This window comes from Stylophora pistillata, chromosome 13, assembly GCF_964205215.1.
Source record: "Stylophora pistillata chromosome 13, jaStyPist1.2, whole genome shotgun sequence".
Lineage (NCBI taxonomy): Eukaryota > Metazoa > Cnidaria > Anthozoa > Scleractinia > Pocilloporidae > Stylophora > Stylophora pistillata.
In genome coordinates this window covers 20,071,308-20,095,676 of record NC_142531.1, presented here as the reverse complement: position 1 = coordinate 20,095,676, position 24,369 = coordinate 20,071,308, and the positions used below count along the sequence as shown (strand labels likewise).

Below are 24,369 nucleotides of genomic sequence, written 5' to 3'. Positions count from 1 at the left end.
GAGACGTCGAGCAAACCCCAGTCCTAGAGGTTCAATTTGCTCATTAACAAATTTCTTTTGTCTAAATTTTCAGATGAGATTTTCTCGGCCCACGAACAAGCTGTAACTTTGACACTTACACACAATACCTAGCTAATCGCGCTCTTTCTAACGCACCATATATTGTGCCGAAAATTCTCTCTCTGACCGAGATATAAGCTTATGAATACTGAAGCGATAGAAATTAGCTTTTGGAGACCTCGATCTAATCCAGGGTCAAGTGGTCCAATTTGCTCAAAATTACATGCAATAGGCAGTGAATCACGCTTTTTTGTAACAAGTTATTAAGTGTCCTAAAAATCCTCTATTTCTGTCGAGATATAAGCATATATATGAATGTTGGAACAATAGGAATTCGTAAATAAGGCAATGCCTAAGCTTTGTTCAAAATGGTCAATTTTGCTCATTGACAGAATTTTATTCTTTCAATATATGCAGGAGAATTTATCAGCCCTAAAAGAACTGTCTGATTGTTTACGATTATGTTCCAGTCATCTACCTTCAAACCTCAATTAAAAATAAAAATACATAACAAAACAAAAACTAACCTTTTATTCAAAAGTTGCAAAGAAGTTACGTTGACAGTACAGCTGTCTTAAAAGTTGTTCAGCCTACAAGGCTTTTAAAACATTTCATAGTTCAAGAAAGAAAATAAGTCATAACTTCATCGGTCAAGAGAGAATTTCTGTGTGAAATGATAGTTTAAGATTGGAATGCGTCTGAGATTCAAATTTGGACGTATTCTCCTTCAGGCGATTTGCTCGCGTGACTCTTTCCTGTTGTACCTGTTACACAAAAAAAAAGGCTTTTAAGTAACAAGTTTCCATAAACCAAACTAAAATAAAATCACCAAACTTTTAACATTAATTTAAAATCAACAAACAAATATAGTTTGAATTTATACTTGGTAAATTTCGAACGTCGAAACAGAATAACCAGTCTTTAGTATCGTTAAAGAATGTAACCTTTAATTGAAATTACCTTCTAGACTTGCTCTCTGATTTTAATCTTTGAGACCTTTGAGGAAATGATACTGAAGATTTCTTGCTACCCGCTGCTTCTATGACGAGCCTGAAAAATAACGACCAATGGTCGAGATAAATTCAAAGTTATTTCGCAGTTTTGCGGTGTGCCAATGCTAATTGGTCGGACGATACACTAAAAAACATAAACTTAACTAAGATCGAGATCGTTCGGGACGGCATAAACTAATCTCGAGATCCTTCGGAACGGCTTTTCGAAAACGCTCTACCAGTGAACTATATAACTAAATGACCTCTAATTGTGGGAGAGATTATTCGACAAGGAGTGTCACCAGGTCACATACGCCTGCAACAACAACAAAAGTTATTACGTAATCGTCTTCGTTATTACAAGTTCTTGAACACCTTCAGCGCAGTTTTTGTAATCAAAGTCTTTTCAACACTTCTTGATAATAGTTAATCAGTAAAGAGTGCATTATCATTGCGTGCTGTAGTACTCAAACCAGCGTAATCACAACGCCCAATCAGGAGCAAGGAAAATTTCCAAAGGAGCCAATAAGAACTCAAAGTATAAACGGGCAAACTGCCCGAAGTGGACAAAACGCAAGTGAATAAATGACTTCGGTTTTCGTTTTGCATATGACTGGTTGCGTGAATAACGCGAGTAAAACCACAATTACTCCTTGTTCTTACATTTCAGTATTATTTTTCGAACCCTTGCCATCTCCCTTTAGCCAGAAGAACTTAGCCGGTCCATGCTTTGAGACAAAGGATATTTCAGAACCCATACCGCTGACCAAACCATGATGTAACGACTCGTCATTTAATTGAACCACAGGAGTTTCAGTCTTTTTTCTAGAGTTAGCAGCATCCTCATTGTCATCATTATCAACTGTCTTTGTCTTCTTGACAGCATCGTCTTCTTCGTCGTCATCCTCGACATAAATTTTCTTGTGTGATTTACGTCTCTCGTGGACGTGTTTGTAGCTCTTATTGTCGTCATCGTCATAATCATCGTCGTCATTATTTTCATTGCTATCATCATCATTATCGTCGTCGGTATTCGAGACATCTACAACGTCGGGATCTTTGTCTCCAGTTTCCTCGTTAGTATCTGTCCCATCGCGTTCCTCGTCGCTTCCGTCATCATTCTCGTCTTGGTCCTCTTGAGAGGAAAGAAAAAAATTGAAAGAAGTGAACGTAACGGCCGGTCAGAAATGAGGACATAACAAGCAACCGGTGAGAAAACGTGAAAAAATAGAAGTGTCCCGGACGTGATCGGTGGCTTTAGCTTTTGTAGTTATTTGTTTAACAGATATTACGTAAGTTTTTTACACCGATTGCAAAGCGTAGAGAGGCAGAACCAGGAAAGTCTTGAACTTCTCTCGACGTTCTATTGAAAATGTCTCTATTATGTTGGCTTTCCCCATCATCTCCTCTGATAATGCTACAACTGTGTGTAAAAGGCATTTCTTTTAGGGTTAGCCATCCAACGGGAGATGAATCATTTAAATTATCTGTTTACCTACGCATTCGTCCAGTATTCGTTCAGTCCTGGAAATGAAGGTCGGTTTACAATGTGCGTCAGTCACACAGCGAGCTGTGAGATCAACTTTGCATGCTTTTTCAAAGCAAGGATTAAAGCCGCATGCATCCATTGCTGACACCGTCAGTATGCCTGATGAATGAATGAATGGCGAAAGGGTGAAAAAAAAACTGATGTATGAATGAAGAGATGGATGGGCGAGTGAATTAATGACTAAAAGAGTTCCTTTAGTAAGGAGTCTGTTTTTACCACTACTACTGGTATAGATGGACACACTTCAAAATGTGTTGAAAAATAAAAAAATATTCCTATTCTCATTGACACCAAGTTTCAACAAATGTGCTATCTATACTTGATAAAATACATGGTATTCAAGTTGAAAAGTTTTGAAAAAAAAATAAATAAAAACTATACTTTATGTGTCTTTGTCGATAAATCGGCGACTAAAATATCTTTAAGAATACCTATATTGATCAGTCGTGAGATCCAATTAACGACTAATATTTATTTCCACCACTTTTCTCGTATGCAGAATCTTTAAGCTGAAGAGATATATGTATGTATATAATTATACTTCAAGATTTACGTTACTTGAACTTTTACTGCAACTCTGAGTTTCATGCCTCTTGCGAAGCAATCGTCAGGCAACTGCCAGAAATAACGGTTACAATCCACCGAAATTTAAAAGACAGAACAATGTGTACATGCGCGCGCAATATACTGCACGCGCTATCGTAACGTTACGTTCTTTAACAGGAATTTCCTGACATGTCTGCAACATGATGTCAGCTCATTTCTTTTGTTTAAACTTGCCATTTGCGGTTTACAAATGATAAAATACTTTTCCCACAAACACAAACTGCATCTCTTAGCTACATTGGAATACGAACTAGCCTGTTTCACCTTGCGCCACTTAATATCAAACTTAGTGTCCTAATCTTTAAGACTCCATATATATTTACTAAGTTCAGTAGCATGCCTGTAACGTTCGTTTCGGAATGAACATAAGTGGTTCCTGTAACGCATTTTAAAAGCGATATCACAGAAACCGATGTACGTTTCCTTTTCGGTTTCTGTGGTGACCTCTGCCTGGTAAATTATGCTTTCCATGTTACAGCTTCCATGCATGGGGCATATGTCAGGTTTCCCACAGTTGCAGCTTTTCCTAGCTCGATCATTAGTGCGTGCAAGTTTCCGGATCTCAGATTTGTTATGGTTAGATACGACAGTTTTAATGACTGAATGAGTTCCTTCAGTAAGGAGTCTGTTTTTACCACTACTACTGGTATAGATGGACACACTTCAAAATGTGTTGAAAAATAAAAAAAAATTCCTATTCAATCTCTGAATAGTAACAATCTCCGAAATTATACATACTAGTCACATGACTTATATGGAAAAGTAGCGTCGTTTTTATATCTCCTAGCAACCGTATTCCAGCTTTTATAGCCAGTCATTGTAAGTTAACGGTCAATCGTTGAAATTACCTGATGAGTGTGGTCATTTTCGACCATACGAAACAGAGCTGTCGTAATAAAACGATGAACTACCTCTGAAGTCTTGAACCAGTTTGTTATAATCATACATATTTTTTTTTTCTCTTTCGAGTGAAACAGCCCGATAGAATCCATTAAAATTAGGACTAACCTAGAGATAATCCAAACTTACCTCTGCAGTTAAGTCGCTGGCCATTGACTCCGAAAAAGATGGGTTTGCATCCGTAAGACACAGCACAGCGCTCAGCTTGGGTGGTGTAACAAGCAGACTTTTCACACGGATTAAATCGACAAACTCGTTCTGGAGGAACTGATAGGACTACAGCGTCTCCTGTATGGCAGAAAAACGTACGGAGTCATTAGACTTGCAAAAGTGACTTAAGGGTGAGATAGACTAGAAACCAGCGCTGTAAATCAATCCGTCATTAAGAAGAGAGCCATATTCAAAAGAAACGCGTGAAGAAATGTAATTTGTGGTAATCCTAATTAGCATAAATTGATATTTTGCCGGCACGTATCGGAGAACTGGGGGGTGGCTGCGAGGAACACAGAGAGTTATGGTATCGTGGTTCGTAAGCAGAGGTCGTTAGCAGAGCAAGGCATTCTACGGTCAGCCTTCACCGGGCGTAGCTGTTCGTCTACGTTGGCATGGCTGGCCAACCCACCCAGATATCAACTCTTTGTGTCCGGTTGAACAGTGAAGGCAAAATAAAGTTTTGCTATGCATGAACTTTACCTCTCTTTTAAAACGGCTCTTAATTGATTAATGAATTTAAAAAAGGGTACATTTTTTCCCTTTTAGGCCCTTTACCTTTACAAGAGTTGATTATTTGACCATCCCTATCGAAGAAGATCGGTTTACAATTGAAGTTACTGACGCACATTGCCGTAGGTTCTGTTACACATTTGGAAACCTTACACGGATGGTAACCGCACAGCTCAAGAGGATCAGCTCGAACCAGGTAATTTGAATCTATAGAATTAAATTAGAAATCAAAATCAAAAATCTGCAAATTTCGATTCTGTTTGGCTTTTAACTCCCCTTTTCTACCGCGTAACTTTGGCGGATGCAACACCCGTTCGATTTTTCCTGTGCCGATCCGAGATGTTTCCCATTGGAGAGCTCAAATTACGCAGTAAAGCATTTTAATCCCAAGAGCTCATTAGTTATTCTCCTTAATACTGCCTACCATACAATTCTATTGTTCAGAGACTGTACTATACTCAAACATTTGATGTCCAAGTTGATAATTCTTAAACTTTTTCCTGTAATGATTCAGACGCCAAAGGAAACAAAAACGTTCCTTGAAAACAATACCAGAGCAATTAGCATATGCGCTTCGAATTTGGGAGCCTCGCTTCATGATGGGATTGAAGTAAATAAATCTAGTCTCGGCCAACTAACCGTCATTAGAAAAATCATTAACAAAAACACCACATGAGTCGAGTTAAAGTTGAAGCTGACTCTCCGAATGACTGACTTACTTGGACATCTATGAATGTTACAGTGTTTTCTCTGTATCCTGAGACCATGGCAACCTTTAGAAGGTATTTTGCATCTTCTTCTCCTCTTCTTTATCCCACCTTCGCATGAACGGGAGCATCTCCCGAACGAAGACCATTGACTAAATCCAAGAGTAGCTGGCAGAGAAAGAAACAAGCTCTTGCTCGCTATTTGCATCTTAAGTGATATTGTTTGTGGTTGTATCCTAGGCATTTGAAGATTTGTAAAACTGCGCTCAGGCTTCCGTGTGAGCGCGTTAAGTTAACACACAAAAGAGAAGAACGCAGAGAGAAGCAGTTGGCGATTAAATAATAAGGGGTTGCCCTTGGTATAGCAAACTTCAACTGAGTCTTAAAGTATTCCATAACTACTCCATGTTTGCTTCACTACACTCTATCATGAGTGGTCTAAAAACGTTGCGATACCCTTTCAACCAATTAATTGTACAGCTGAAATCAATCCCGACTTGGTCAGCCGCCTTTCTTGCCACGTTTCTGTCAGCTACGTGTTAATTTTACTTAAGTTCCGTTGGCTCTCAGTGACAACCGTGACATCACGTTGTGATTACCTCGGTTTCACTTCTAGGAATTTTAAAAAAAGTTCTTTATTAGAGCAGCAACTTACATTTACAGTGCTTTGTTTGACATCTTCTAGTTTGTACCAGTGGCTTAACGCAGAATTTCCCGCCATTAGCAGGTGGTGGGTTTGAACACGTGCGCGTTCTCTTTCTTAATTCTCTTCCACAGCGCCGGCCGTGGCACTGAGACCATACAGACCATGCAGATACATTTCCGTCAACTGTAGAAATAAAACGGTCTTAGACCAAACTTGCTCTTTTGCATGCTTGTTACGTTTGTTTTGTCTTCGATCAATCTTGCTTCTTTTTTTGTTTGCTTGTTTATTTGTCTACTCGTTCTTTTCACTGCCCGACACATTTTCTTTTTGTTACTGGTTTTCTGTTTCTTTCGCGTACTCGTGTCTATATGCAATACAGATAACTTGCAGATCATTCCAAGAAGCGCGCAACGATCAACTGCCGGGAGATAAAAAGCAATTAAAAACGCTCGGCATAAGATGCTCTCAAGAAACTAAACACAAAAACATTTATCATCGATTTTCGTTTACCCTGACAAAAATTACTTCAGGGCAAGGTACGTTCAAGACCGTTAGACATAGGTACCATTTAGGACCGTCAGTCACGACAAGCGACTACCTCTTGATTTTGCTATTTTCAGTAAGGCTTTTACCTGGACACTTTGAAGAGGCACATGCTCTGGCTTGCATTCTCTGACCAGCACAGTCTTTACCTCTACCCTGTGGGGGAGGGTTAGTGCAGTATCGCTCCCGGACACTAACAGTGTTTGTATCACAAGTCTTAGTACAAGCAGACCATGCTGTCCAACCAGTAAGACCTCCATTCACTGAAGCGATAGGAAGTAACAGAGAGAAAAGACCAGAAGAAAGAGCTAGATCGATAGGAACTAAGTGCATATTTAAGGAATAAGTCACGTGTACGTCCTTTTTTCCAGATTAAAAATTCACATTGATTTTCTCACCAGAACATGGTTTCCTTCCACAGCTCTTAACCTGTGACCATTCACCCAAACAGTCCCGTCCACCTGCTCCTGGTTTAGGATTGTTGCATATGCGCTCCCGACGGCTAACTGCACTGGTACCACAGGTCGCGGTACAGTACGACCATCGAGACCAAGGGGAAAAACCACCATCAACTGAAAATCAATTCACCATTGTTAGTTTACATGAGCAGAAACTTTCTTCGATTGCAAAACGCGTCGAGTCCCCAATTATTCGATAAAGCGCTAGGGAGGAGGTGGAGGCACGAGACTAATAAACTCATCGGTATACCATGAAGGAGAGCTGCATGATAATGTCATATTATGCCACAGAAAATCACAGGGGCCGACACAATTTACACTACGCGCTTTCAGACTTCATTTTAAATAGGTTTCAGCTGACTTTCCTACCCCTTACGATCATGACAACGTCTTCAAAACTCTTTAACTAAAGTTCGACGGAGGGAGTGGGGAAGGGAGCTTAACGGAGGGGAAGGCTCAGTTGAAAGGGAGGGAATAAAATCGTATTATTTACTGGGAGGGTAAGGCGTAATACTATCCAAGGCAACGGCTTTCCTGTATTCTATCTAGGTTTATTTTATTTGGAAAGTTATAGTATATTGTATACCTGTGCATTTCGTAAACTGACAAGGCTTTCTCTGAGTAAAAGGACCTTGACAGCTCTTTCCACCGATCAGCTTGCAGGTACGTCGTCGAACCATCACGGCTCTTAGACCACAGCTGGGGGAGCATTTAGACCAAGGTGACCACTCTGTGTAATTTGATTCTGAAACGTTAACTCCCGGTAAAATGGATGGCTTGTTCACAGCTGCCAAAGCTGCCATCGCTTGTAAATCAGGTGACATGACCGGGGGCCTAGAGGTAGTGTTTTGAGACTGGGTTGGAGTGGATTGTTGAACTGCTGGGACATGCGCACTTGAAGTTTTATGAAGTGGAGTAAGAGCTGTACGATAATCAAAATACAGTGTCAGGGTTGAGGAGGAGTAGAAAAGGGGCTTAAAAGGAAGAATTTCTTCTGCCCTTTACATCCTTATATCATTACGTATGTCATTAAAGTCCACGAAATTTTCGTGGATTCCTCGGATATACCTAAATTCTTACAGGAAAAAACTAGCAAAGCAGAACGCCAAAAAATAAGCGTCTGCGCCACCACTAGACCGACACCTGTCCTTCTAAAAAAAAGGTCTAAAATCATTAAGTTGTTACTTACTTTTGTTAACAGAACTTTTTTGTCCAAGGATAGCATTGGGAATTGCTGTTTTCATTTTCGGGCACGCGGGTACCTTGCAAGGGACCTTCTGAATCTCTGACCCAATGCATGACTTTTTGACGTCTTCTGGCATGGAAAAAGAACAAGTTCTCTCGCGCGTGCGGTAGGAGCCAAAACCGCAGGTTTTTGTACAGACGGACCAGGGACTCCAATCAAACTCATTTCTCACAGAGACTGTCTCGAAAATAATAAACGATATCCTTTAATTACGGTATTCCTTACTTCGTATTTCAAATTTCAAGGCTTGCTTGCAAATAGTGCACCGGGATCCCCGGAAAAGGAGACCGGTAATCCTAGTGATCATTTAGAAACGATATCCAACGACAAAAAGAAAATAATTCAAATACTGGAAAATTATAGACGAACGATCGACGTTTCGGCCATATCACACGGCCTTCATCAGGAAACTATTGAGTTAGCCTAGGTCACGCAAGTGTCACGTGATAAATGACTCGGCACGTCCCGTAACGCACGGTCCCACTTGTGCGATAGTACAAACCGCAACCCCCCTTTCTTATTAAGAGATGGGTCCTCTACCCTCTCCCAAACAGCTTCTTTGATGCCACATCTGACCCAGTCTTCTTCCTTGTCCAAGATCTTAACATCGCTTAGTCCAAAGGAGTGTCCCGAGCTTCGTAAATGATTATAGACAGCCGAATTTTGTGCCTCGATGGTACTGGGCCTTTTTGGGAGAGGGTAGAGGACCCTTCTCTTAATAAGAAAGGGGGGTTGCGGTTTGTACTATCGCACACGTGGGACCGTGTCGAGTCAGCTATCACGTGAAACTTGCGTGACCTAGGCTGACTCGGCAGTTTCCTGATGAAGGTCGTGTGATATGGCCGAAACGTCGATCGTTCGTCTATAATTTTCCAGTATTTGAATCATTTTCTTTTTATCATATTCTCAACTGGATGACTAATACAATTCATAACCATATATCCAACGACAATTGTGACTGCGGCGGTCAAATGGATATCCCAAACCGTACTGCAAAAATCGCTGTAATCATCCTAAAAGTTTTTCCTCTTTTCTTTTCCTTTTTCTTTTTTCGGGGGGAGGAGGGAGTGGTCGACAGGGATATGGAAACCTAAGCATAATCGAAAAAGGATGATAGTTTCTAAAGAAACTGTTTGGGTTGCGTCGGTGGGGGTAACGAATAATTTGAATATATCAACAGAGTTGAAATGGTAAATTGGCCACCGTTACGATTATAAAAGTTGACGTTTCGAGCGTTAGCCCTTCGTCGGAGCGAATAGAGGAATTGTGGGTTGTGTGTATTACGATTATAAAAGCTCGAAACGTCAGCTTTTATAATCGTAACGGTGGCCAATTTACCATTTCAACTTTGTTGATATATTTCAATTATAAGCATATTGGAAGCCTGTTCCATACCCATCAGAATACAAGCACCAAAAAAACGCATAGCAAATATGTCTGGAAAGTACCATCATTTAAAAAAAAAAACGTCTTTGAAATAGTTATATGGAATGAGGTAAAAAAAAAAAGGAACACTATTCAGGCGCAATTAAAACGTAGACAAGGTGCGTTGCAAATTTGCCATTCAGATCTGGTTGAAAAAATTAACACATTTTTTGTTTTAGTTGTGAACAATTTGAATAACAAAGACAACCTTGTAAATATTTCGTTTTTGAACATCTTAAAAGATGCGCTTCAAAATAAATCGGTGAAATGTTGGCTACAAAGTCCTAAGATTAAAAAAACCTAGAAAAACTTGCATTAAAGTTTGGGAATGATGAAATGACCCAAAAGCAAAGTTGCAACCGTCGAAGTATTGATTTTCTCAGGTGATCAAAGTTTTAGTTCTCAAGTTTTAGGTCAAGTCAAAGAACACGAAATAAACTCACTGTTATGTGAAACAGTCACGGGGAGCCCAGCTTTAGTTCTATTAAATCCAGGAATGGTGTCTCCTGGACATGGCGGCAGTAAACAGGGCTTCACCTCCGAAGTAGAACCAGTGCAGCTTTCATGACTCTGTTTGAAACACGAGCGCTTACGCACGCGCAATAAATTAGAACCGCAGGTCTTTGAACATTGAGACCACGGTCCCCACTCAGTGAAACCATCAGTAGAATTTGAAGAAGCTAAAAAACCAGATGAGAAATGGTAATATTATGCATATTTTTTTAAACTGGAAAATATTCACTCAATAGTTTTCCGTTTCCTTTTTCTTTATCTTTGTTTTTTTCCGATGTCTTTTAAGTTGTCCTTGTTGAGCCACAGACCGAAGCAGACTTCCAAACTCTAGCTAACCGTATTTCGAAATTGACAAGCCACACTGATCGATCTATCAATTGATATCAATAAAGTAATGAATTTATTTAGCTGTGGAAATATGCAAAGTTGCTTTTCTCGTCCACTCCTTTCAGGTCGAATTTTTATTTGGGGCATTGGGCCTTTTGGAGGTAGAAAATTAAACTCAATACTAATGATAAAACAAACTTTCATGAACCAAAATGTTAGAAAGACTAGTTTGCCACACCTCTATTACAAAAACTGGCCCACTCCGCTAACTGAACATTATCTCACCATTTTGAAACTTAACACTTTGTACAAACACTTTGCTTGCGTTATAAGCTTCCTGTTTGAGCGAACAAGGCGGCTTCAAGCAGTGGCGTCTTTCCACAGTCTTGCCCACACAATCCTCCCCGCCGTGCCTGGGAGGGGGGTCAGTGCATGTCCTTTCACGTTTCCGATATGAGTCAGATCCACAAGTCTTGGAACACTCCGACCAGTCAGTCCACGGTGAGAAATGGCCGTCCACTTGACGTAAATGAGAGGAAAAATAAACTATGAATTAAAAGCTTGTCCTCAATTTCTGGTTAGCTGATTTCTTAAACGTTTCCGGTTTGTCTAACAGAAAGCGTAAACATTGCGTGTGAAGGTTGCCTATAAAATTTAATCCTGACATTGTTGCTGCCCTATATGCCACCCGGCATAATAGGCAGTAAGCACTATTAACATTCCAGACATCGTTCCTTATCAAATTTCTCTCTAACCTATCGTAATCCCGGATTTCAATTATCTGAGAACAATGTTCTTTGTTTTTCAAAGATTTTCTCAATCAAAACTTGTAATTATTGTAATTTGAGCGATTTTAAAATTAAAATCTGAAAAAAGTTAAAATAGTAGTCCGTAAATGCTGTCCTCGGTAAGCCTCGAATGGGAAATACTGTGCATTACTGTTTGGAGAGGAAATTCAGATACTAGTTAAGTGCTACTACCAACTTAAGCAACGTGTTGGGAGGAATACAAATTTTGGTGGGCTCTATAGGCAGATTCATGCTGACGTCATTGTTTACATTTTTGCTCATTTGCATACGGCTTTGCGTAAAGAAGGAAGCATGGTAGATACGAATTGACTTCAGGCAGCTAAAGAGCTAGAAAACCTTAGTACATGGTGAAATTTTTAGCTCTTTGGGTGTAATATTCAAGGAGAAATAGTCCATCAAAAACTGCAACATTTCTGGGTGGCAAAAGCGCTAATGAGCTTATACATTCTATGTAAAATTTTGAGTTTTTAAACCCGTGTTGCACAAAAAGTATTCAATGCATCAAGCTCGTATTCATTGGCCGAGTTAATCGTACTTTGACCTTCGATATTCAGAACTGATTTATTTTTAGCTCCATCAGAAACTGAATTGCTTATGCTAATGAGGCAAATATTGTAAACAAGGATTCCCCAATTCAACGAGGAAAAATTTGGCCTGACCCGAGTCTGGCCGTAGCCAATCTGAACAAGAGAGAAGTCAAAGGAAGCCAATGATAACTCAGCGCAAATGAATGTTGACGGCCTCACGCGCAGGTAACCGGGAATAGTCAAGAATCAAGGTGGAGCGAGTTGTATAAACCACAGAGCATACTGTGAGGCATTTCTTATGTGATCCCGGATTGGGCACGAAACTCGTTGGAAATTTCTTAACCAGGTGTTTACAAGCTTCATGGGTATACTTACCAGGACATTTTCGGACACGGCAATGCTTTGTTTGTACTTTGGGTCCCACACACGAATTGTCAACACCAATCAAGTTCAAGATATCGATACATGAACGTGAACGTGTCCGAATACCGCGTCCACACGAGGCGCTGCAAACAGTCCACCCGCTCCATGACGTGAACCCGATGTTTTCGTTATTTCCTTGCACGTGAATGACCTTACCACCGTTTTCGTAAGTCTCTTGTTGTTGCTGTGACATCGAACCTACTCCAGGCCTCAGAAACTGCATTGAGGACATGAATTTCGAGGAAGGAAAATTTGGCAGTGAACTTGTTAACTGTTTCATGTTTGGCATTTGTTGAAAGCCAAACGCGTTTGGTGCGCTGGGAATTTCTCTTAAGTTACCTTGTTGATGAGACGCGTGAAGAAGTGACTGTACGGAGGGTATGTTTGCTAATCCTTCATCAATATGTGCCAATCCACTGTATCGCGCAATCCTTTTTGCACTGTTGTCGTTTTCGATGTCTGTACTAGGAAGACGCTTCGACATTTCTTCTATCACGGGTGTTGAAGATAACGTCCTAAAGATTATTTCCTTGCCTTTTTTCGAGGTCTCCATCTCGTTTCGGTGTGGGCTGCCTAAGGCGAGAATTAAAAATGAAACAGTCAACCGCTAAACCATTAAATCGTAGTAAATGGTAAAAAGTCAAAAGTTCGACTGACGACTATGGCTTCTCGGATTCACAATAATTGTCCAGAAACTATTTTGAAATCAAGCTCGTTCATAACAATCAGAGGATAGAAGCAACATCTTTTACGAAGGGTCATCTTGAATCACAGCAGTTGTTCAAACCTTTCTTTTAAAATAAGACTTTTACTGCAAAAAAAATAAAGTAACAAGATCTATGCATAACAAAAAAAGAATGACTTTCGTCTCAGCAACCAGAAATAACGATTTAATTTCGTAATTCGTTTTACCTCCAATCATTTCTACCTATTGCTTTTATCGATATGCTGATGTATGAGTAATCAAGGGAGAGAGTTCCGTATACTTTAGTATCTTAGTGTAACTTACCAGGTCTCTGAGGGCAGTCTTTTGCTTTACAATATTCAACTTGGAATCTCCAGCCATTGCAGTCTTTTCCTCCAAAAGCAGGCGGGGGATTGGTGCAAAGTCGCATGCGCATTCGTACAGCCCTCGAACCGCAGGTCTCTGAACACGCAGACCATTCTGTCCACTGTGTGAATCCGCCATTTACTAAAACAAGGAAGATCTATCTTGTGAAATTGGTATATTAACATGTACGACCCATGGACCTTATCTTACGTTTTTTTCGCTGTTGTCTATTTATAACTGAAACTTTCGATGATGCCTCTCCAAGCATTCGTCATTTTTTAAGTTTTAAGGTCGAATTTTAAACCAGTAACTTGTTTTGACATATAGCTCTAACTGCTATAATCCTTACAGTGACCAAAAATTGAAGGATTAACTTAAGACTCCTTGGTAAATATAAAATGTAAAAAGTTTGAAAATGAGAGCGGAATTCCTCACTAAAGGGTTACTTGCCTCTTATACGTAAGAGTTAGCGCTGTTTTCCACAAATTATCACATATGTTACATAAAGTCAATGATTATAATGATGAAAATGTTGGGATATTTTTTTAACATTCTTGTTTTTTTTTAACCGACGTGGAGTGCCGATCCATCGAAGCAAAATTTCCACATACTATTGCGAACCACCTTGATGGTTTTTTCGAGCTAGACAATTTACTTAGCTTTTGAGTCGTCTATATTGGCTTCTAACCTGGACAGTTTTGTGGAACATCACAGGGCACTGTCTGGTGGTTCCATCCGGGACATTTGGCAATAGATTCAAAAGGAGAACTCCCGTTACAGTACAAAGACCTCGTCTTCATGCTTCCATCACCACAGGACTTGGAACACTTAGACCATGCACTCCACCCTGAGTCCTCTGGATTACAGTAAATAAGTAAGCAGAGAAAGTAAGTACCCCTGTAGTGTCAAAGGAACAATTTTACTATTTTGCATCTATTCTCGCCAAGGGGGAAAAAACTTAAGGGGAGGTTGAGAACAGAGCACCTTTCCGAAGGCATGAGATTATGTGAGGTTCTGGGTAAACAAAGGGCTGCCTTGCACATCTAGGTACAATCAACCAACAAATAAAAACAAATCGTCACTGACATTACTCAGGATTAAGGCGAGCTTCGGATGTTTTTCAAGATCAGCTCTTGGCTGATTTTGAGCGCTGTATACTATGACAAAATGGGTCGTGGTCTTCGTAAAATTTCTGGTATTTTAACATGATTAACGTAGGCGGTGGACTCATGCAGAAATGCTGACAAAATTCGCTTATCGAAAGTTCAGAATCTATCATAAAATCTGTAACAGGTTCTTAAACCTGCTATCGAAAAAAGAAAAACGCCTTTGTTTTGTTGCCCCCAAATTCATATTGAAATTTAAGTACTTCTTTCATAGTTGCTGAGGTGGGAAGGATTCAACTACTAATAAAAATATCATATATGAATCCTTTCAAGAAGCACAATTATTTGCTAATGGTCAAGACTGTTTGCTGATTACTTCTGCTCAAATTTACCTTTATCGCCGCTTACAACAATATTTCTTTCTTTCTCTTTTGATTCAGGATCGGGAATGTCCGCAATGGTCTCGATGGTCCCTTCTTTGTTTCCAGCCGACTTAGCAAGGATTGATCTCTTAAAAGCCTCAGCAGATGGTTTAAAAAGACTTTCTACGTCTTTTTCATCAACTTTGTCAATCTTTTCCAGCTCTTTTAAATCTCTCTGATCACCGTTGTTTGCAATGTTTAGCACCGATACGAGTTGTGCTTGAGCATCAGATCCAAAGGAACCCAGATCTTTATAATCAGTATTCAATACTTTTCCTTCTGGTGTCAAATCACGAAAAACACTCCCCTGAATTTCAGAATTTGTCCATTCTCTCTTTCCACCGAGCTCATGCTTCTGATGGGCCAAGCCCTCGCTACTGTGATTTGAATTTTGTAGGAACGCCTTCAACTTCTTTTGGGTGTTCAGTAGATAGTCCCTGTGACTGGATTCTTTCACACCTTGCTCACGAAAAGCGTCTCTTGCATCTCCCCCCGTCGGATTACTTTGAGAAGCAGAAAAATCTACCCCCTTCCTCAGCCCTGGCTTATCCAGGCTCTCCAAGGTATCCACATAGTTCAAGTCGTGTTCACTTTCCTGTTTCAGAGCGCGGGATAATTGTCTTTCAAAGTCAGGGCTTCGAAAAGTGCCATCGTTAAATTCAGTCGCCCAGTCAGTAACATCCCTTCTCGCTGCATGCTTTCTTGACTTGGATTGTCTTTTATTGGGCTGGAGGAATGTTCCAACTTTGTTAACCTTAAAATCCCCTTGTTTGGTTGGTTTTAATGTCCCCTTTGAATCTCTCTTCATGCCAATTTCATCTCCAGCACCTTGAAACATGTTTTTCATTCGGTCAATATCGTGTTTCGCAATACCGTTCGCATACTTCAGATCTCCTTCGCTTTCTTTACGGAGCGTTTCAAGTAACAATCCTTGGACGAACTCGTTTTTCACATCATCGAGAGGAATCACATCACCGTTAAGAATTTTATTCCCTCTTATTAAATGCGGTGTGTTTTTGTCAGTTTCCTTGTGAAAATCGTTTACACCATTTTTTGCATCTGCAGTGATGCGTTCCACCACGTCATCACCGTACAATTGTCGTCGATATTGACTGTGCGTCCTATAATGTTTCAAAATTCCCAACCTCTTATGGTTTCTTCCTCCAGGAGCTTGCAATGAACGTTCAAAAGAATAACTAAGATCGTGCTCATCAAATGGAAATGTCTCTATTCCTTTAATATTTCTCTGATGCCCATCGTAGTCCTTCAGAATGACTTTAGAGATATCCTCTTGAGCTTTAGGGCTCAGACCTCGTATTTGATCTAAGTCACTGTTGAGAACGTCCATGGATGATTCCCATGACCCAAGATCTCTTTTCTTGATCACGTTACTGTCAAATTTTTTGCGTAACCTTTTGGTAGTAGGCTTGACATGTTTTATCGTATGTGCCTTTTTTCGGTGTAACGGACTGGGGTTTGTCTCTTTTCTTGTCAACTTCTGATCTTTCAATAATTTCTGGACAGAAATTTCTTGCTCTTCATCTGTCGCAGTGTTGTAATAGCCTTTAGTTGCAGGTGATTCCTCTTGTACACTGGTATTCTCGCTGGCATCACCTACAGCATGTGGTGTGTGAGCTAAATGTGTCTCAAGTTCCTTCATCTCTTTAGCCGTCAGTCCAAATATGACAGAAGAGGGACTTATCTCAGAATCTCGAGTCCCCGGTTGATTACGAGATTTCGTCGGTTTTATCCTGAGACCAGCGTTTTTGTATATTTTGGTATGTATCGGTGAATAATTAAGCAAAGAGGCCGTAGAAGATGATTCATTAGCGTCTGCTTTCTGATTGGAATTCTTTCTGTGTTTTCTTTTGCTCAAATGTATGATGTGTTTCTTTTGTGGCCACCCCAGTAACGCTTGAAATGGGTTTACTCCAAATTGAGATCCATAACTTGTCTCCCCACCTCCTCCAATGTCCAAATTTTGGCCATTTTCAATATTTTGGGATTGATAGCTGGATTGTTTTGGTTTGATCAAGCTGAATGCTCCTTGGAGCTCAGCAAGTTTACTGAAAGGAACAAGATTTGCCGAAGAAATATCTGGAGCCGTTTTCGGACTTAATGACATTTGACCCACACCAGCTTGGCTCCTTGTTCTATCTTGATGGCTAAGTCCCTTATAGAGACTAGAGGGTGCCAAATACGACTTTTGAGTTGCGTCAGGGTAGAATTTCTGTTGATTTTCTTGGCTCTGTAGTTGATTAGAGGCTGGATAAGACGAAATGTTTTGGTCCTCATCAACAACAGAAGCCATGGTTTTCTCATTTACTCTATTTTCAGCATTAAGGAAATGGTTATTTCTTCTGTAGAACTCTTCACCATTAGCTTTTGCTAACGGATTGCCAAAAGACTCACCATTATTTTCCTTCGGTACAGTTGAGTTCAGACTGGGGAAAATCTCCTGAACTAAATGACCGGCATCGTTGATTTGCTGCTCAAGAAAACTTGCCTCCCTGGCATCTTCGTCCTGGAGTTGCTCTTGGCTTGAAAATGGACTAATGGCATCAGTAAAGCTTTCTTTTGCGACCGGATCGCTCATGAGATTCAGTTGGACATATTTGGCTTCATCAGGATCCAGACTCGTGAAGTTGTTGTAGAGGAAAGGTGCATCTATAGCCCGATCAGAAGTTGCCGATGAATAAATTTCATTTGTTAACTTTGACAAATCTGTTGTTGGATTTTCGTGTACTCCAGGTAGCTGTATAGGATGATTCGCTTTATTGGAGGAGGGTGTCACAATAGGCCCATTAGAAATCGATGGTTCGTCCATATTACTTCCACCAAACTGCGCCGGGATTTCTTTGTCGGAAATGAACCCAGATATTAAGGGCGTCAGAATTGGTTTTCTGTTATAAGCTTGCTGTTCACTAGCTTTAGTGTTTCCTCCACCTGCAATTCTCCCAGCAGTCTTGGAAATCAAATGAAAGTTATTGTTTTCTTCCACTTTGAAGTTAAGTTTGGGAGCTGCTGGTGTTATAGGTTTTTTTAATGGTCCCAGATGAACTCCTTGAGTATGATTATTTTCCTGTTCTTGTCCTACTTGAGGTGATTCAGTCGTATCAGAAGTTGGTGTTGGGTTTCTTTCTCCCTCAGCATGTGTTGCTTTTTTCAATTTATGTAACAGTAGAGAGTTATCAGCATTTCCGATGGTTGGCTCGGACAGGGAATGAGCATTGAGTTTCTCCTTTATTTTCTGAGCCAGTTCTTTCATTTGGCCCATCGTGAGTGGACTACTCGCAGTTCGGTTACTTTCTTTTGGCCTCTGACCTTCCTGGGCGCTATCTTTAGACAAGTCAGTTAATAACTCAAAAATTCTACTTGAGTCCGAAATAATTCCTACTTTCTTCCCAGAATCAAGTTGAGAAATTTTATCGCTTTCTTTAAGAAGAGCTTGTGCAATGGAACTTGCCCAAATGTCCTTCATCACTGGATGTTTTGCTAATTCAAGCGAAACATATTGAGTACCTAGGTTCCCCAAACGCTCTACAACGCTTTTGACAAGTTCTGGTAGCTGGATGTTTAAAGAGTGTGACGAGATGTTAACATATTGCGCTGATGTAGCTGATTGATTGGAAACCTCATGACCCATGCCATGATCAGTATTTGGCTTCGAGTTATCGACAGTTTCATTCTGAAAACGGTTCATGACATTTGAGTTCTGCAATGCAATGGAATCACCTTTTGAAAACGCACCAAGGCCATGAGAGACTTCAGTATTCGAGACCATACTGCTTGAATTTGTGTTTGCCTCCTCTACATTATTTTTACTTGAGCGGTTCTCACCTTGATCTACATTAGCGTTATCTTCGTTGTTTCCCAGGCCATCGCTAGCTATGGTAGAGTCATTAGTAGTTGGCAATGTGTGATTGAGATCTTCTCCATCATGGTTTAATACATACGATACTTTCGCAAGGGGATCTTTCAATAAGTGGCCCTCTATACGAGAGCCTTTTAGCGTTTCTGATCCTTTTAAAGTCGTCTTTTTGTCGTTTTCGGCAGAAACTGCATTCTGGGAGTTATTCTGATGCACGAATGCATCGTCGTTATCAGCAATCGCCTGTGACATAGGACCGATGAGAACTTCTCCTCCAAAGGGATCCTTCTCAAAGTGAAATCCAGACAATTTAGCTTCATTGCTTTCCAGCTGACTGTAAAGTCTTTCTGTGAGTCTCGAGGGTGATATGACATCATCATTAAGTGCCACACCCTCGTTATTTTTATCAAGTTCGTAGTTCGAAACAAAACTTGAAGATTCATTGTTCATTTTGTCTTTGAAACTAACATCTTTGTCTTCTCCAGTTAAGGACGTTTCATGTGAAATATTTTCGTTGGTGGCCACTATGGTTTCCTCGTGATTTTTCTTCTGATCACTTTTGTATGTCTCCTTGTCGCCAGCAAAGGTAATCAAAGGCTCTCCTAGAGTCAATCCTAACAGAACAAAATGATGACGTTCGAATATCGAAGTTCGGTTTGGAACTTTGCAAATTAGGATATTACTTTTGTAGGCAGCTGTGATAAACAGCGATTTTCCTATCTTATACCAAGAAATCGTTGTTCGTGAAAATCATTACAGCGATCAAATACACTTAAGAATCGCAACTGGTATACACCGTATACGATATTATGCTACCTTAGGCAGACCGCTAAGAAAAATGCAAGACATCAGTAAAAGGCACAAACCCTTCCGACTATATAAGGTTCGAAATAAACCTTTATTTGCCGTGGGCTAAACAAGTACCTTATTTTGAAAAGGTAGCCTGCATCAGTATCACTGGCCTATAATAGAAGAGAGTTAAGTATGATCCTTATGTAATCATACAACTGAGAAACAACATACCAATCGGTTGAACCAATTCACAAAGAAAAACAAAGCAGCAGAATTTTTCTCCACAAGGAAGAAATGACGCCTACAGCTCAATTACAAACATGACGTACACACTGCGCCACGAAAGCTCAAAATTATCTACTGATAACCAATCACATTCAAGAATCAGTATGATTTTCGTATATGTGCACGATCCTTCGCAGTAAAGCACTATTTGAGCAATAGTGAAGATCAGACCTGAAAAAAATTTCAGGCCTGTACGGGATTCGAACCACTGAGCTCTACGATACTAGTGCAGCGCTCTACCAATTGAGCTAACAAGCCAACTGGGAGCAGGCCATCAAATTAATTAATGAATTAATTCGATCGAATTAATTTGATGGCCTGCTCCCAGTTGGCTTGTTAGCTCAATTGGTAGAGCGCTGCACTAGTATCGCAGAGCTCAGTGGTTCGAATCCCGTACAGGCCTGAAATTTTTTTCAGGTCTGATCTTCACTATTGCTCAAATAGTGCTTTACTGCGAAGGATCGTGCACATATACGTTTCATAACCGCAGTTCATACATATGTTTCATATGTTTGTTGTAGTATGATTTTCATTAATTGGAATAGTCGTTTCCACTTTTAAATCAATCTTAACTTCGCTTGTTTATTATTTTGCTAATATTTGTGGACTCGATATACACACATACATACATACATACATACATACATACATACATACATACATACACACATACATACATACATACCTACCTACACACACACATACATACATACATACATACATACATACATACATACATACATACATACGTTAGTTGACCACTCCCCATATACGAGGTTGATCGCATATCTTCCATGAATTGTATATAAAAAGATATAAAAAGGAATGAGTGATTGAAAAAAAAAATTAATTCTGACCAACTTACCCATTTGGTCTCGGCTGACCGTCAAAACACAAGGAGCTTGTGCGCAGGCCAAAATCAAACCGACGGTCAGCAAATCCTTCCAGTCCATTGTTATTTATCTATAGACTTCATTTCAAACTGAAAATCAACAACGTTTACCATAATATCAACTCACATGCTCCGTTAAATCATTTCAAGTAGACGTTTTCTATTAGAAGAATTATTGCAAGTTGTCGCTTCCCGAGGTTTTGCAGAAAAGTCGTAGCCTCGCCTAATCTTTCTCTATAAGTTTGGCTCTTTGGTTGAGTGATCAAGTGGAGGTGGATTGGGAGAATCAAACGCTGAATCGATCAGCAATTAGAGGCAGGAAACCCAAAACGGATTTATAATAACATAACCCAAGTAAAGCGCGCGCTCTGATTGGTCGATTTAGTGTCCACCATTTTCCCATGGGTGTACGCTGCTGACGAGAGCAAATGTAAAGAGTAGTTTTCCGCGCGCGCTTGTTTTTTCTGGTCACGTAAGATTTGTTAAATAAAAGGAATTCTTTTGCTACAATGTACCAATATTATGTTATAAAACAAATGGTAAACGCCACAGTGTACACTATTGAGTTATGGATGCACTTGGGAGGTTTGGTAAGCACTCAAGAAGCTAGAGTCGCTCTGTGCTATCGCCTCGCGCGACTCTTACGCTTCTTTCGTGCTTAGCAACCTCCCACGTGCATCCATAACTCAACAGTGTACGCTGTGATTTTTACCATTTTTTAAATGTTAACGATCTTCTTGAGGAACGAGTAGCTAGTTTTAAATTACTTCCAGGGGGGCTTTGTTTCTTCGCATGTCAGTAAGCATCAAACGGCCACGCTTGCTTCGACCAGCGAAGAGAGAGCTTTCAAGTTTCCTTGTCCTTTCCGTTTATTCTCAAGGATCAAAGAGGCACTTCATAAACAATGAAATTTTAAACTTTTTTGCAACATCGATTTTAAAAAAAACCGGTGAGCCTGCAAATATTATTCGCTCCAAGCTATGCGACTTATCAGCGAATCACGATCTTCGTTTTGTATCTTTCTATTTTTATCATATATTTTATATACATGAAAATATATCGCTTTAGACCAAGAGCCTGAGTTAAGCAAGTATTTGAATCGTGCCATTTTTAATGGGTGACAAAAAGTGGCAAGGGACCTTCGGGTTTTGCATTTCCATCGGTCTACGATGAATCTGAGAATTTGTAGACGAAATTTCACTCCATCTCTTACAAATGACCATTAAAAAGGGATCTTAGTTTTGAACAAAAAAAGGACACATTTTATATGTACCTCCATTCAGTACTTCACTCCGAAAAGCGTTGTGAGGATCAACGACAGTCCTCAGTAAACACTTCCATGATACAACGTCAATACCACCCGCCAGGTTACACAAGACAGAAGTAAAGAAACAAAGGTGTCCAAGCTTACTTGACCCAACACTTTTACAGGTCCCATTTCTGACAAAGACTATTTATAATGTTTTTAGGAAAACGAGTGAGAAAGTATTAAGTGATTCAATTTCACGCCAGTCCAAAGATACAGTGCAAAGTCCGCAGTCACAGCAACTTTCATGACCTTTAGAATGTTGACAATCAAAAGCAAGAATATTGAAATCTGTTGTTCTCTTCGAATACTCTGGGCTTTTCTTTGCTATTTTCACACTCATTCGTTCTCTGTACAAAGTTACGGTATAAAATGAACTGATTTACATTTTTATATTTTGATGTTAAAGAATTTGATACAACGAAGTAATGCGTGAGGGCAATATAACTTACTTATTTACTTAGCTCATTAATTCATGATTTAAATTACAAATAGCTTTTCGGTGATAAATAAACACCTTACGAACCTTCCACTGCAACGATCTTCCAGCTGGTTTACATCTTCTATGAATGCATAAACCAGACGACGTGAAATTTACACGGTGATGTTGCAAACAAACAAACAAACAAACAAACAAACAAATTTTTTTCATCCGAGACACAAACATTACTCGCGCATGCTGTTGGACTCTTTTCACATATTTTGACCTTACTTGTTTCCCTGAATGTAAGGAAAATCTCCAGACAATAATAAAATTTCAACCTTTTTACATACGTGAATGGGGAAACAGGTTTCACAATGTTTTAACCTGTCCTTAAGTCAACGACCTGGTCTGTTCATTCATTAATTCCTTTATCTCTTTTTTTAAACCACTATTGACGAATTTGATTGAATTTTTTTTGGCCGAGCTATCAGGGAGTTACACTTTAAAATTCAAAACAAAAATCAAGTTATATTTACATCATAAATCAGGGTCTAGAGAAATGTCAAAATAAAGACAAAGTCTTGTTTGTTAAACTTTTGATGGACAAATAATTACCTGAAACTCGTTGCTCGTTAATAAGACGTCAACACATCGTGGAATTGGTCACTTGAATAACTTCATAGTCAAAACATTCCAATCTTTAACTTTCAAGGAAAGGACGTGTGAATGTTTCCGTACGTTTTCGCGATCTCTTTTGGGGAACAAGGTCATAACTTTTACAGCCACCGTTAATGATTTAAAGGAAGCTCTTCTTTTCAAGTATTGTGGATTACACCACTAACGAGTCAGCCAATCAAAACAAAGAATCAATGGCAGACGTCTTGTAAAGTCATTCATGATTAAGCGGTTCAATGAAGTGAGTCATCGCTACCTGCATTTCTCGATCATAAGGGCTTTCTAGCTTTACTTTCCAAAGTTGATTTGTAGATAGCGCTTGAGTTGTCAAGCTAGCGATCCTGACTTAGAATAACACCGTGTTATTGAAGGTAAACTTAACTCGACACAAATACCGCTTCTGTTACAATATACATGCAAGGTGAAAAGATAAGTCTTTTATCAGACTAAAAACTGATGAATTAACATTGCCGACAAAAGTTGTTAAATAACTTGAGAAAAATCAACATACAACATATAGCCAGACCAAAGTACAGTGGAACTTGTATTAAGCAATCACCGCTCAATACAGGTTGACTGCTGACCGTGACAGGTTTCACAAAATTGGGGTGTTTCAAAAACCGATAAAAATCGCATTTTATGCTTTAACCACTAAATGCACAAAACCACGGTCCAAAGTACTGCTAAAACTGAGTTCGGGAGATGAAAATTCTATATGAACGATTATTTTTAATTTCATTTGAGTGGTTCCACTTTAAGTGACTTTAATACAGGTGGAGGACAATACAAGCGAGCTTTTGGGACTGAGTAAAGGGTGACCGCGACCGCTTCATGAATGTGACCGATTAATTGCGGAGAAAATTACTGTACTTAAGCGGCGACAAATTCGGGACTTTGATAACCGACCGTTTCAATTAATACAGGTTCGACTGTGTGACTCAGGATCGATCCCAAACCAAAAATTACCGTATTATTCACTCACACACATGGGTTGCCTACTAAGCACTGTACCTTACGGAAAGTACAACATAAAAAGTAGATTGATTACGCCTAACGAGACTGTTGTGAATGCCTACCTGCCGAGGTCGTGA

At 39.7% G+C, this 24,369-nt stretch overlaps 1 protein-coding gene across 2 annotated transcripts; it reads right to left on the bottom strand.

The window, feature by feature from the left end:
* Positions 1 to 568: 568 nt before the first annotated feature.
* Positions 569 to 23,441, bottom strand: LOC111338210 (uncharacterized). Of its 2 annotated transcripts, XM_088743926.1 has the most exons (21): positions 23,219 to 23,441; positions 22,706 to 22,742; positions 20,847 to 20,963; positions 15,004 to 19,518; positions 14,194 to 14,361; positions 13,464 to 13,646; positions 12,407 to 13,027; positions 10,981 to 11,214; positions 10,299 to 10,535; positions 8,374 to 8,607; positions 7,771 to 8,106; positions 7,125 to 7,298; positions 6,816 to 6,989; positions 6,193 to 6,366; positions 5,550 to 5,705; positions 4,876 to 5,037; positions 4,237 to 4,395; positions 2,548 to 2,700; positions 1,716 to 2,187; positions 1,021 to 1,110; positions 569 to 824 (listed from the first exon to the last, which is right to left on the bottom strand). In XM_088743926.1, exons 3-21 carry the CDS (start codon positions 20,932 to 20,934, stop codon positions 788 to 790), a joined length of 8,367 nt encoding a protein of 2,788 aa, XP_088600052.1. In that variant the 5' UTR covers positions 20,935 to 20,963; positions 22,706 to 22,742; positions 23,219 to 23,441; the 3' UTR covers positions 569 to 787. The 2 variants fall into 2 exon arrangements, with proteins under 2 accessions (XP_088600052.1, XP_088600053.1); XM_088743927.1 differs by lacking the exon at positions 22,706 to 22,742.
* Between the last annotated feature and the right edge of the window lie 928 nt (positions 23,442 to 24,369).